This window comes from Zalophus californianus, chromosome 13 (genome assembly GCF_009762305.2).
Source record: "Zalophus californianus isolate mZalCal1 chromosome 13, mZalCal1.pri.v2, whole genome shotgun sequence".
NCBI classification, from domain to species: domain Eukaryota; kingdom Metazoa; phylum Chordata; class Mammalia; order Carnivora; family Otariidae; genus Zalophus; species Zalophus californianus.
The window spans coordinates 10,170,362-10,185,878 of record NC_045607.1 but is presented as its reverse complement, the minus strand read 5'-3'; the positions used below and the strand labels follow the sequence as shown (position 1 = coordinate 10,185,878).

Genomic DNA, 15,517 nt, shown 5'->3' with positions numbered 1-15,517 from the left:
GGAGAAGTACTAGAAAAAGTTAACAATAACAAAAATGAAAGGTGTGAGGGAAGAATCCAAAATTAAAACTTGTGTAAATAATGCATATAGAAAAATGTATTCCCTGGACACTTTTCTGATATCCCATAATTTCCAGTAAATTTACATTTCTAGTACATTAAATCCTTATCATCACGGAATTATTCTGTCACAAAAAATATTTGATATTTGTTGTGATAAATATACTTAAAAATAGTTCTTCCTCCCTTTTTGCCTAATATACGGACTTAGAAAGTTATAAAGAAGAAAACAGGGGTGCCTGGGAGGCTTAGCTGGTTAAATGTCCAACTCTTGGTTTCAGCTTAGGTTGTGATTTCAGGGTCGTGGGATCGAGCCCTGTGTGGGGTTCTGCACTCAGTGGGGAGTCTGCTGGAGATTCTCTCTCTCCTCTTCCTCTGCCCCCTTCCTGCTTGCTCACACGTACTCTCTCTCAAAAAAATAAATAAATCCTTAAAAAAATTTAAATAAAGTAAAGCTTTAAAAAAGAAGAAGAAAATAAATTACCTATCACCCTGCCACCTATCACCTTTCATGATATTGGTAAATTTCTTCTTAGTCTTTCTGCCTGTACATATATGTATATAGACATTTTAACATATATGAAATAATTCAGTTTATATAGCTCTAAACCAAGTTTATTTTCACTTACCATATCATGTATCTTCCTCTGCGACTAAAAATTCTTTTTAAACCTGTAAATGTCTGTAAAACTGTCCATAGGGACATGGCATAATTGAATTAACCATTTCCTCACAAATGGATTTAGGATATTTACAAGGAAATAGTCATTCTGTAATAATAATCTGTAATTCCAAAATAATAAGAAAGCATTATTTTTCAAAGTGAATTTTAAGTATAATTCCTTCACAATTCTTTACCTGGTTATTACAATTACCAATAATGAGCGCATCAGCCAGAGACAACTGTCCCACAATCATGCCCTGTTCCAGCAATGGGGCTCCTGTTTCAGCAAGGCGATTAGATGTGATAACAATGGTATTATCATCATTCAATACCATCACGGGGTCCGCCTGGAGAAAAAAACAGTCAGTAGTTGATGGCCAAGACAAAATGTCAATGTAATAAATTATTCCCACTTCTTGATATATACACACAATAAAAATGTGTATCACACATGCATTTACTTATCCATAATTATGACAATCTTTCTTGTCAAAAGCTGACCTCAATGAAAGCTGCTACTTCTTGAAGCACCAGGTTCCATTCCACTTGATCTTCTGTATTAAAGCGGTGAGTATAATCTTCAATTTCATCTGACAATTCCTAATTTTAAAATATCACAAAGAAAAATGATTATAGGAAAAAAACACATAAAAATAGATGGCTATATTGTACCATATTCTTGACAGAAACTGGTATACTTAAGAAGCTTGATTATCATAAATATATAGTCCCAATTATAGCGAAAAACAAAGAAGAAAACTTTATTTTGCTTTAAAATAAAAGACTCCAGAATAATACACACCAATAAGATCTTTTTTTTTTTTTAAGATTTTTATTTTATTTATTTGACAGAGAGACAGTGAGAGAGGGAACACAAGCAGGGGGAGTGGGAGAAGGAGAAGCAGGCCTCCCGCCAAACAGGGAACCCGACGCGGGGCTCAATCCCAGGACCCTGGGACCATGACCCAAGTCGAAGGCAGACGCCCAATGACTGAGCCACCCAGGCGCCCCACACCAATAAGATCTTCATAGAGATCCAGAGTCACTCATACCTAATCAATGCTACATCAGCACTTAATTTATTAATAGAAGACTCTTAAAGGTAAAACCTCAAATTTTTAACACTTAAAAAAAACTGAAGCCTGTCTAGATGAATTTCTTTGGATTTATATCATAGTGTGTTTTGGGAAGAGTCTTATTAGTAACTAGTGATGGAAGGAGACAGAGGAGAACTTGTCAAAACTAGCATGTTCTGGGGTGCCTGGGTGGCTCAGCTGGTTAAGCATCCGCCCTCGGCTCAGGTCATAACCTTCCACTACTGGGAGCAGGGAGTCTGCTTCTCCCTCTGCTTCTACCCCTTCCGCTGCTTGCACTCTCTCTCTCTCAAATAAATACATAAATAAATCTAAAAAAAAAAAACCCACATACACAAAACCCACAAAAAACTAGCATGTTCTACTTGAGTATCAAAAATTAGGAAGCACACCACTGAAACAACTGACTGACTACAGAGTGCAACCAGAATGGGGTGTGCAATAACTACAGATATTGAGTGAATCCCAAATGCGGTTAACTCCTAATTACCAAAGCTAATGAAGGACAGTGAAGCAGACACAGTAAATGGATGGAAAGACCAAAACTCATTCACAATACCTTTGTAAAACATTACGTGCTTATTCTTGACCTAACCTTTCAATTATTTTCTCTTAAACCAAATATTTTAACTTTGGTTTGCATTTCCCAGACATCCACTGATGGGTGGTGAAATGTAAAACATGCTTAAGGCACAAAAGCAAGGAATTAAGAGAACTGTCTCTAGCTAGTGTATATCTGAAATATGGAAAGAGCAGGAAAATCCTTTTAGCATTACTTGTCCGAAGTTACTATACTTTGAATATACTATAAAGTTACTATACTTCAAATGCTATAATGATTTACATATATTAAAATTATTTTTATCCTGAATCTATTTTTGAAAAACAAAATTATCCATACACAATTATGGGCCATGATTTTAATAATTTTATTTTTTAAATTTAATTTAATTTTTTAAAGATTTTATTTATTTATTTGACAGAGAGAGACACAGCGAGAGAGGGAACACAAGCAGGGGGAGTGGGAGAGGGAGAAGCAGGCCTCCTGTGGAGCAGGGAGCCCGATGCAGGGCTCGAACCCAGGACCCTGGGATCATGACCTGAGCCGAAGGCAGATGCTGAACGACTGAGCCACCCAGGTGCTCCGGATTTTAATAATTTTAAAAGCACACTTACCTTCACCAAATCCTTCACAACATCCATTTTGTTGAGCAGAAGACAAACTACAATAAATCTTGCATAGTATCGTAGCTTCTTAACAACCAACTCAGGTCTACGGCAGATAAATAGGAAGTTACTCATTAGGCTAAAAAAAGAAAACATGCTCTTTGATTTTTCCAACTCTCTGGCAGCTTTTAAACTCTTTTAGATCCTATTTTGCACAGTTACAAGTATTTCTGCATATACCCTGTAGTCACATTTAAGCACATTTCTTACAGATTCTTCATGTTCATTCATATATTCATTCATTGAACAAATACCCATTGAGAACTTAGCTGTATCAGGCACCTTGCTAAGTGCCGGAAGAATGATTAAAACAAACAACTATAGTCACAGTCCCTTCTTCACGGATCTCATTGACAGCAAACTAACTAAAATGTAGAGAAGACAGATAAACACTTAAAACACAGCGGAATAAGTATAAGAACAAGAGAACTAAAGGATGTTCTTTGAGCCCACAGAGAAGGCTTCCTAGCGACAGTGATGTTTAAGGTAAGATGATAAAGAATAGAAGACAATAGGCAGGAAAATACAGGAAGAACATAAGAAAACTATGTTGTCATTCTTAATTTTTAATGGCACTGTACCAGGGCTAGACATCCTACACTTGAAAATAACTGAAACCTGTTTTGAGTCAGGTATAAATCAATTTCACACAAGTTTCATTTAAGCTTGAAAATTATGTGCATCGCTTATTGTTGTAGGCAGTCTTAAGCACATTAGGACAAGTTTTTAATTATTTTACTCAAATCTCATTTTTTGGTCTTCTTGATATATAAATGATTAAATATGGTATATTAAAAATCTTCTTGTACACATCAAATCATTTATCAATTTCTCCCATAAAATATATCACTTTTTGATTTATTATAATATTACACTATTGGGGATACACAAGTTTAGAATTTTTCTTTTTTTTTCTTTTTTTAGTTCTTACTTGTACCATTATGAAGTAAACCTCTATCCTTAATAATACTCTCTGCCTTAAATATAGTGGCATTTCTTCCCCTTGATATCTATTTTATCTTTTTCTATGTACCTTATATCTTTGGAGGATCTCTTATAAAGACTATATTATTGGATTTTCCTTTAAAAGGCATACTGATAATCTCTAACTTTTATTAGGAAGTTTCGATCTCTTTCACTTACTATGATTACCAATGTACTTGGACTTATTTCTACTTTAGTTTTTGTGCTAATTATACTTTATTTTAGTGTGTATTCCTTTCCTACCTTTTATTGTAAAGATCATACATCATAATTTTATTTTTTACTTTCCTCCCCTTCTACCTGTTTTGAAGTTATACATTTTCTTTATGTTCTTTAAAAATATTTTTCTTAATACTTTAATAAGCAGGGGCGCCTGGGTGGCTCAGTCGGTAAAGCGTCTGCCTTCGGCTCAGGTCAGGATCCCAGGGTCCTGGGATCGAGCCCCACATCGGGCTCCTGCTCGGCGGGAAGCCTGCTTCCCACTCCCCTGCCTGTGTTCCCTCACTCGCTATCTCTCTCTCTCTCTGTGTCAAATAAATAAATAAAATCTTAAAAAAAAAAAACTTTAATAAGCAAACTTTACTCTAAACTTCTTCTGAACAATAAACGGATGTTACTGGTATGATTTAATTCTTTACTTTCTTCTTTCGTGTTATTATTGTCCAAAATTTGGCCCCATTTTATCTCGATACCCTCAATTAGCCATTATTACAATGATTACTGTCTTATGAAGTCTGTGACTTTTTAGGGAACAAAGGGATAACCTTTTTCTTACCAATACCTTGTATATCAACCCCTTCTTTTCAATTTCAATTTTCTTCTTTCTGAAGAAATCCACAGTAGTTCTTTTATATCACCAAAACTAACCACCCTCCTACAAGGTTGTCCCAGCACTGGTCACACGGTTAATGACCTGAGGATTTCCCTTACTTTCTTGACAACTAAACTGTCCATTTAAAAGGACGGCTGGGGCGTCTGGGTGGCTCAGTCGTTAAGCGTCTGCTTTCAGTTCGGGTCATGATCCGGGGATCCTGGGATCAAGCCCCACGTTGGGCTCCCTGCTCAGTGGGGAGCCTGCTTCTCCCTCTCCTCCCCGCTCATGCTTTACTATCTCTGTTTCTCTCCCTCTCAAATAAACAAATAAAATCTTAAAAAGACAGTTGATCTGTTTATCCAGCATCTCTAGGTATTTTGGAGACAGTATTTTTTATTATCTAGCCTGCTACATTATCAGAAGTGGAATTCAAAACAGGAGGAAAATGTGTAAGAGGATAATGTCAATTCATAGTTGAAATGTTAATATGACAATTCCTTTAATTTTTTGATAAAAATAAAATAGGTTCTGTGAATCTGTATCATATTATACAACTATGTAACACAGATTACACAAACACATATTGAACCAGGGATTAGCAAATTTTTGCAAATGGCCAGAAAGTAAATGTTTTAGGCTTTGTAAGCACATATGGTGCTTATAATGTATCTATCTTTCTTTTTTCATGACACTTTAAAAATATAAATAGGATCCTAAGCTACCAGACAACTCAAAAACAGCCAGGGCAATCCCTGTATTAAATAAACATACAGAAGTAGGTGGATGCATTCTATTGTGGAAACCACTGTGTTGAAGTGCAGCAAAGGGCAGAGAAATAAGGCAGTACTATCCACTCATACACACGAGAGGCTATCTCAGTCAGGCCTGAAAACCTGAATAGCCCACAGCCCCACTGTCTGACAACATACCAAACTGCAGAAGAAAAATATCATCCCATAAACCACACTAGAAAGGTCCACTTCAAGTCCTCCCTATAAATATCACTACTAGGAAATGCCAAGGTCCTCAAGGTTCAATTCACGTTTCCCATGTTCAAAAACTTCCATACTGTCACCACTGAGGTTGACATCATGATTCTCCTGACAAAGTTCTCTGGTACTCCAGAACTGTAGCTTTGTCCAGCCAGCCAGGCCCACTATTTCTAAGATACCGACCTTATACATTTGCCTGAGAAACTGTTTTCCCAGGTGGTTGACTGCCACATGGCCCCAACCTCTGGGTACTCCAAAACTCCATCCTCTCCACGTCTAACTCTGACCAGGTTTGGCCTGAGCCATTTGCAACAGGCAGGGTTTGTGGCTCCAATAACGTCTCCCCTACTAAACAGGATGGGCCCATGGAATGAAACATGTTCAGAGTTGTATATGCGTCACTTTTGGTGATCGCTGGAATGTACCATTCCTTCTGGCTTTAACACTGAGACAGTGCAGGGAGAATTTGCCCCTTTGAGGAGAGATTTTTGCTTTTAAAGCAACTGTAAAATTGCACAATACTCTCTTACTTAGTTTTAATCAACCAGCTGTTCATTTTATTTTATTTTTTATTTAAATTCAATTTAGTTAACATATATTATATTATTAATTTCAGGGATAGAATTTAGAGATTCATCAGTTGCATGTAACACCCAGTGCTCCTTACATCAAGTGTCCTCCTAATGCCCATCACCCCATCCCTCCACCCACCTCCCCTCCAGCAACCCTCAGTTTATTTCCTAGAGTTAAGAGTCTCTTATGGTTTGCCTCCCTCTCTGTTTTCATCTTATTTTATTAATACAATGGAATATAACTCAGCCATCAAAAAGAATGAAATATTGCCATTTGCAACGACGTGGATGGAACTAGAGGGCATTATGCTAAACCAGCTGTTCATTTTTGTAGCTGTTAGCAATTGCTACCTTGACTGTCTTCCTGCCCTGTATGAACTAAGAAACATCCTACCAACAACCATCCTTCCTAAGATACAGGGAACAAGGTCAAGATTTTGCACACTGGATTGTCCTTTCATTCTAATTTAGTGGCCTAAGGCAAGAGATTTTGTCATCCTGGTTACAAATAATCCTACCTCTGTTCATCTGCCTTGCTCTAGGAGGCAGCACAGGAAAATCATTCACATGGGGCATTTGCTATTAGGATGGAAAAGGATTTTAATAAAGGAAACTGTTGGGTTTTAAGCCAAAGGGCCCAAGGCCAATTTCCCTTTGAGCAAATTAGAACATGCAGAAGAGTGAATTATACAAGGTGTTTCATTATTGCTTAAAATGGTTCTTTCTTTATACGTATTTTCATACTGAAAAGATACTAATTACATAGCCCTTTTGCATATTTTTAGAAATAAATTTTTTTTAAAGATTTTATTTATTTATTTGACAGAGGAAGACACAGTGTGAGAGGGAACACAAGCAGGGAGAGTGGGAGAAGGAGAAGCAGGCTTCCCGCTGAGCAGGGAGCCCGATGTGGGGCTCGATCCCAGGACTCTGGGATCATGACCTGAGCCGAAGGCAGACGCTTAACGACTGAGCCACCCAGGCTCCCCCAGAATTAAAATTTATCTCACCAAGAATTCACACAAATTGTACAATATGAATACAAAAATGGGGGGGGGGGTTTCTGAGGAAATATATCTGTAGTGAGAACAGGTGAGGCAAACTGTAAGAAAATCTGAAGGAGAGGTAAGTGATGGAACTTCTAAGAATGAAGCACGGCATTGACTTCGGGAGGCCGGGGGGAATGGAGAATCCAGCAACTGCAGGCCTTGCTCATATCAGGCAAGCTCCTTTGGACAAGCCTGAACAAGATTTGCTAGGGAATGAAGGGGCTTTACAAGAGCGGGGCTTTCCAAAAAATGCTGCTGTTTAGCCAGAAAGCTTATGATAGCCAACCACAAAGTGTCCTCTAGAAAAATATGTCAAAATTATGTTCTTGTCTACTGCTAAGAGAATATAATCTTTTCACTATATAACAACTGTGAGTTCTGTTGCTGGCAGTAGAGAGAACATTCAGATCTTCTCGCCTGAGCTTTCTCTTCCAACAGTTCCTGGAACACTAGTAACAGAGACTCTCCAGCAGAATGCTGATTTCTTCAGCAATTCCGTCTTCACCTGGAATTAATAACATCAGTCTGCCTGTACCCCACATACGTCTGTAACTCCCATAAGACGTTCTCTGAAAGGAAAAGAGAACACCTGTACACCTTCTTCTTTTCTTTCTCCTTCTCCCACCCAAGCATCTACACCACACTGCCAAAGATATAATAAGCGCTCAATAGATTGCCACTGGGAAGGAATGAATTCTACTTGATTTTTTTCATACAGTGAAGCTACACAACAGTAAGGTATCCAGTTTATACAAGACAATGTAAACAGCTTTAGCAGCCTTTTCTTTAGTCCCACCAACAGCTGTCAACAGGCTTTTGAATGTATATGAATTCAAATTATACAGGCTGAAAAGAACAAAAGGCTATCAGCTAAGCCTCACTTGGGAATTGTTTCTTTTCTCTGAAACTTCCTGCAACCCTAATCTCTCAAAAAGAAATAATCAAAAAAAAAAAAAAAAAGAAATAATCAACCCCACCTTTGTGCTCTGACTCCATCCAGGTACTGCGACATCTGTTCTATCTATAACATGTATTGCTTTTAGGTAACATACATCTGTATGCTTAAGAAGGCCTCGTATATTGTAAGGTGCTCAGTAAATACCATTTAAATTAATAAAAGTTATAAACAAATATGTGCTTCTTTGCATAATTTCCACACAGACTAAAAATTCTGAGTGTTTTCTCTCCTTTCTAAAAACATAGTAGGTGCATACCTGTCCTCTTTATTGACTTGAGAATAATATGATCTCTGTCTGATTGCAGAATAGAAGGAGAAAGCCTCATTCAGATAGCTGGTCTCAGACGTGCGTAGGCTATGAGGAAAAAAAAAATCCTTAAATTTGACAGTGTCTCAAAATCTTCATGATGAATACTTGTTTCATTCTTCCTCTATTCCTCTACACGAGGGGATGGGAAGGACTACCCTAAATTTGAATCAGCAAAGCAATAATTATAACACCCTTACAATGGGTAAAAATAATGACAAGGTAAAAAAAAAAATACCTCCCCAAGCTCCCAAGCCTTTTGTGATGGCAATCCAAAGTACATATTATTGTTATTCTTTGAAGGGATTCTCCAAACAGCATTCCACCCGGTTACATCTTTCCACCAGACCTTTCATGGCCTTCCCCAAATCCATACATAGTCACTTGTCCTTTGGCTCATTTCTTCGGTTTTTTTTCTCATAGGACTCAGAAATGGACTAATCCATATTAATCTTCAGAGGATGCTGATGAATCAGGTTCTCTGTTTAACATTTCTAGTTTTACAAGGGACTTCTTAAGAAAATATTTTACCTGAAAGAGTGATTTTAATGGGGGAATGTTGATGGCGTGCCAAAAGACAGGAAGAGGAAGAAATTCCATATAGCCCAAGCTTTTTATGGTATACTTGATACTCTATGAGATTTAGATTCCTCAAAGGAATTCTCTTCTTTCCTTGACTCATCACTAAGGATCTCATCTCAACACTAAGATTTATCTGCTTCATGTAACCTTTTAGATATATCCTACAAATATGAGTTTTAAAATATTCCCCTGAAAACCACTCATTCAAACATACAAGTTATGACATGTATCAAGATTTAAGTGAAGTCATTAAGAACTATAAATTCATTTAGTATTTATGATTTATATAAAAACAAGATCATAATCATTTAAGTTATACACGAGTCTACACAAATGAACTGTTTGGAAGGTAAGCCTTTGAAGTAAATAATGTTCTTGGATTATGGAAGATCATTTCATAATACTGTTTTGATCACTATGATCTGGGGTTCATTTGTAACTCCTTAGTTCTCCCTCCTACCAAGAAGGATATTATGCATACTTCTGCATGCTGTGTTTAAATCAGGACAACGCTTTATTTTTTCCATATGCAATTCACTTACTAATAATGGTAGTATAGCTGCCCAATCTTAGAAGCAATTTCCCCTATTTGCCACCGCTTCAAGCCATACCGATTATCCAAGACTTGTCTGTTTTACATAGGAGATAAGAAAATAGAAATAAGAGACTATAAATTCCAAAAATAACCAAATCTGTAAATTTAATAGGATAAAATACCACCCAATTCAGCATGAAATTCTGAATTCATGAATTCAAATTCATGACTTTTTCATGAGATTTCAACATCATCATTCAATTAAATTCAAGAAGCATGTATTAAATGTCTATTTAAAGTAAGCTGAAACAGGAAAAGAAACTTCTTTGAGCTATGCTCATGAAAATTAAAAGCAACACCCCCCTCCAAACAGTTTTGACCAAATAAACACCTATTTTAGAATGAAACCACACATTAGCCTACCTATGTTAGAGTTAATCTGAACCATTTGAGATATAATACTATCTTTAAAGATCAAATGAGAGCATTATATTTTAAAAATTTAAGTAAATAGGAAAAAAATCAATTTATTTTCCTTTGCGTCATGAAGATGAAATATATTAAAATCATCAAGAGATAAAAAGCACTGAGGTAGTAAAGGTCAAAACTAGGACTAATATAAACTGGATCTTCATTCTCCTGTAACTATAAAATTCCTTTACCGATGTTGCTGCTGGAACTTCCAGAGTTTGGTGTAAACATCGAAAGTTCTTCCAAAATAGGACTGCCACTGCTTCTGCCCATACTGTGGCAAATCTCTGTAATAACAAACAAACAAGTATAAATTTTAAATCTCTTATGCTATTTGAAAATTAAGTCTTGTGATGGTATAAACTGGAGAGATTTAAAGCATCTGCATTCAGGCTTTTTAAAAAAAGTTGTAATTTTTGGAGCAGAAATGGTTCTATAAGAGTAAAGGACATGTTCTTTCCTATTCTTCTCCCCACCTCTGTTCATCCTTAGTCTTCTCTGTAGATACCTGTCCCATGAGGTTTCTAGCACTTTCCTCTCCCCAGATGATCTTATTCACAGTCATTTATACACTGATAACTTCCAAATGTTTATTATCTTCATGTAAGAACTCAGCACTCTGAAAAACACTACTGCTTCAGGGAATGTATCTAGAAGTGGATGTGCAGGTGGCATTACTGTTCTCCTCTCCCTACAGGTGAAACTATACATCCCTGTCCTTGGGTCTGGTGACTCACAGTACACCTCTTAGAGACAAATTCTTCCCTGTCATTTGAACATTGGGCCTGGCCTTAAGACTTGCTTTGGCCAATGAACTATTATTGCAAGTTATTGCAAGTTACCCACACCATGTCTGAGAAGATGACATAAGAGATACTACATAGTTCAGCGTTTTCACTTCCCTCCAATCTAAGACCAAGATAGGGCTGCTCCTTAGCCCAGAACACAGAGTCAGACCCATTTAATGGAGCCTCAGAACTGCAGACAACTTATAGCTAACACGTGAGCTAGAAATAAATCTCTGTTGTAGTAAGGCACTAAAATGCTGGATCTGTTAGAGCAGCCTTATTGAGGAAAAGCCAGTAGAAAAACGGATACCAGGAATAGGCTGCTGCCGTAACAAACACATAACATATGTAATGCTGGCATTGGACCCGAGCAGCACGCAACTGTTACTGAAGGCTGGAAAAATGATGACACATACAATACAGAGGCAAAACAGCATCTGCCTGCAATCACTTGGAGAGCAGTTAAGGTGATTAGTGAACATATGGATTTATACAAAGAAGCTGGGAAAAGTATGCTACTAGCCCTGGATGCTATTATGTGCACTTAACAAAACAGAAAAAAGAGATGAACTCAGAAAAGAACTAGCTGCAAGCAGGGCTGAAAAGGAAAAGAGATAACCCACAAGTTCTAGGACTTTCAGAACTGAAAGACAGAACAGTTTCTAACGCGGAAGTGTAAAAGATACAATGGAGAAAAGCTGGTTATAAACGCCACTAACAATGGAGTCCTCATCCTCAGGGCAAAACCTTTCTTAGAGCCCGTGAACAAATCCATGAAAAGTGGCCCCAAGTATATTTTTCACTGGAACAAGACAGATCAAGGAAAAGAATCTAAGGATCTAATTGTCTTGTAGAAGCTTCGTAAGTTCAAGGTATCTGTAATAACATCTAGAAAAGAAAGAGAGGCAAGTTTCAAAAAACTGTGGCTATGGCTATTGTGAAAACTAACTTGAATTAAATAAAGAGTCAACCAAATCTTATAAGAGTTGTACTGCCAAATGGTGTCTGTTTTATAAAGGAACAATAATCACCCACTGATTACAGTGAGGTATACTTCTTAACCCAGTCTATGACTTGTCTTCTCATGTTTATTGATTGGGTTTTTCTTGTGAATAGTTACCAAAATGGTAAACTTTTTCTTTTTTTAAGATTTTATTTATTTATTTGTCAGAGAGAGAGCACAAGCAGGGGGAGTGGCAGGCAGAGAAGGCAGAGGGAGAAGCAGACGCCCAGCTGAGCAGGGAGCCCGATTTGGGACTTGATCCCACGACCCTGGGATCATGACCTGAGCTGAAGGCAGATGCTTAACCGACTGAGCCACCCAGGCATCCCAGAGAGGGCAGTTCTAATGTGCATCATTCTCTTCGATTCTTTGCATCATGTCTGCCCCATCCCATTGGCCAAAGCAATCCTCATGGCTGAGCCCAGAGTCAGTGTGGGAGGGGATGACTCATGGGCATGGATACAGGGAAGGGAATGATTTTTACAAGCAATCTGTCACAGAAATCTTATATTTTTTCCTTTCTCAATTTTGAAAAAGTCTCTTGGAAAACAAAAATGCTATATGTTGTACAGCAAGAAAAAAATACCCTATTGCTTTGCCCCTCAATTCTAGCCCCCCAAAATAACCACCATTAAGGCACATATTGAGTGGAGCACTGGTGTTATATGCAAACAATGAATCGTGGAACACTACATCAAAAACTAATGATGTAAGGATTAACATAACATAATAAAATAAAATTTTAAAAAAGAACGCATTTTCTATATACATTTAAGTAAATATGCGAGTTTTTCTATTATTTTACATAAATGGAATCAAAACTACATATAATGTCCTATAACAGGCCTTTTAATTTATTTTATTATTTGTATATTTGTTTTAACATGCCCTTTATTTATTTTTAAGATTTTATTTATTTATTTGACAGAGAGAGACACAGCGAGAGAGGGAACACAAGCAGGGGGAGTGGGAGAGGGAGAAGCAGGCTTCCCGCTGAGCAGGGAGCCCGATGCTGGGCTTGATCCCAGGATGCCAGGATCATGACCTGAGCTGAAGGCAGACACTTAATGACTGAGCCACCCAGGCGCCCCTTAACATGCCCTTTAAATTTAAAAATATATCAGCGTTTTTTAGTGCATATACAATTATATCAACATTTACTGTGTATAATGTAGTACATAATAACCAATTTATTTAACCAATCCCTTCCCAACGGACATTTATATTGCTTCCAGTTATTCCCTGTTATAAAAATGCTGCAATAAACATCTTCATACTAATAATCTTGAATAGTTATGCCATATGAGTAAAAGGTAAATTTCTGTAAGTGGAATTAACAAGTGAAAGAAGATACACATTTCTCTACCAGATATTAAGACAATGAATTAAAAAGCAAAGGGACTACGTGAAATTTTCAGGTACACAAAACAAGAAAGAGTTAGTAACTACATTTTTAAATCCATTTCCATTATCCTTATGATAAGGAGAAATTCATTTCAGATTACAGAAATAAGTTAACTCTAGATACCAGTTTCCACATCTGTTGCAAGTTTTCATTTTTTTTTTTTATGTCTCCATGTACCCCTAGTGAGAAAGTGCTAATCAGATATGTTAAAACTGAAGTTGCTGCCAGAATCTTTAAGACTCTTACCATGTGGCTCCTGCTAGGAAGACTGTATTATTACATAACAGCATTAAGCAGCAACATCACCTCCATGAAAACTGACAACACCTGGGGGCTTCTTTACAGATACTGTGTAAAGTCTTTAGGCAAATTTTCAAGGAAGCATGTGCCTGCAAGTTCCTCCGAGTTTCCCAAACTGACGGATTTAATAAACCTCAGTAATACACCCTGCTAACTGAGAAAAGAGAACTAGAATTCAGTGTTTTATTTCATGATGACGTATATAATTTCAGGTGTTCAGCATAAAAGGCTTTAAGAAAGGGAATTCTCTACAAGGACTAAAAGCACGAAGAAGGCGATCTGAAAGGCTAGACAAGGCGCCTGACAATAAGTAGTAAGCATACAAATATTTCCTGATTTATAGCTCTGAACAATGTTGGCTAAATTCTATACTATTTCCCATAAAAGAATTTAGAACATCTGTCACGCTAGTCTAAATACTCAGCTATAATGACAGGAATTTCTTTCTCAACATAGAGTTAAATTTTTTTTTTAACTTCCTAAAGGGTAAGTCTTACGATCACCCTTTCTCTAATGAGACATGTCACAGAAGCTAATACACAAACCACTGTAATTCTATTAGTCTAAAACTAACTGAGGTATTTTATAAAGAGTTTTAGACAAATTCCTTTACTATTCAGAGCCTGACTATGGTTTTAAACTCTGAATATATCATTTGGTCATTATTACTGACGTTAGACGTGGGAAATCAATGGTCCATAGAATTAAGTTAAATGAGGCCCTGTGAATTATCCTGTAAGCTAAATGACCTGATATTTCACTTTTTGCAAAGGCACCTATGTTCTAAATCGGCTGCTCATACTCTTCATCCAAAGTTTTAGAGGAAATTGAAAGTATGACACTTAACTGCTCTTTTTTTAAATCCTAAACTCTCAACAAAAGTTAGGAGACTACGGTAGGAAGAAGTGTAGTGCAAATGATTAAACCTGGTTCTCAGAGATGTTTCCAATGTATGCTGAGATGTTAAAATTTAGGAAATCTCTTCTGGGTTTCTATAAATCAACTGTCTTAACTATACTGAATTAGCTAGCATCGCTGATGCCCACCCACACCTAACATTCCAGTCCAACGGCCACTCTTTCGTCCTCCTCATGTCGGTCCTGGGGTGTGCCGTCTTATAATTCTCTCTTCTTTCTGTTCTCTTCTACTGGCTTCTCCTTCCTTAGGCCATCCTTAACTGCTTGGCTTCTTCAGGGCATGTATACGTATATGTATATGTAAATACACACACACACACACACACACACACACACACACACACACACACACGATCAAGGAGCTTAAGGGAGTTGCCTGAGAACTCATGACCAGTAAATTGTTGAGCTGTGATTCAGATTCAAACCTTCTAACCCCTAATCTAATGTTCTCTTCTTTCTACCATAAAGAAAAACAACCTAGATTTTTATTCTACATCAGTAAATTTCTCTCTCTGTGAGCTCTCCAGGTCATGGGATGCAACTGACCTCCAACAAAGCTGTGGCCAAAGCTGTGGTCAAAGGCATAACTCAACTTCTCTGAACAAGGTTTTCAGTCAAGGCGCACAGTGTCCCATTACATATTCTTATTTACACAGAGAGGTCTGTATTACAGTGACACCGTTGTTCCAATCCATGCCTCTGTGTTCATTTGTATACCAGACAAAACTGTGTTTGGGACTTGCAAAGCCAATTGAGCAATTCCTTGTTTTAACAATGGCACTTTTCACTGACTGGT

At 37.3% G+C, this 15,517-nt stretch overlaps 1 protein-coding gene across 5 annotated transcripts in view; it reads right to left on the bottom strand.

Moving 5' to 3' along the window:
- SCAI (suppressor of cancer cell invasion) overlaps positions 1–15,517 on the bottom strand; it is a 137,457-nt gene that overhangs the window by 45,052 nt on the left and 76,888 nt on the right. For 3 of the 5 annotated variants that reach the window (XR_003523725.1, XM_027615769.1, XM_027615770.1), the window contains 6 exons: positions 10,500–10,595; positions 9,845–9,931; positions 8,670–8,768; positions 2,994–3,090; positions 1,225–1,323; positions 918–1,070 (listed from right to left, as the gene is read on the bottom strand). Coding sequence is in view for 4 of the 5 variants with exons in the window: in XM_027615769.1 (XP_027471570.1) it covers positions 918–1,070; positions 1,225–1,323; positions 2,994–3,090; positions 8,670–8,768; positions 9,845–9,931; positions 10,500–10,595 (631 nt within the window). In the remaining variant the exon portion in view is untranslated. Of the gene's footprint in view, positions 1–917; positions 1,071–1,224; positions 1,324–2,993; positions 3,091–8,669; positions 8,769–8,958; positions 9,216–9,844; positions 9,932–10,499; positions 10,596–15,517 lie in introns of those variants that run through there. The other 2 variants (XM_027615771.1, XM_027615772.1) reach the window with 2 other exon arrangements.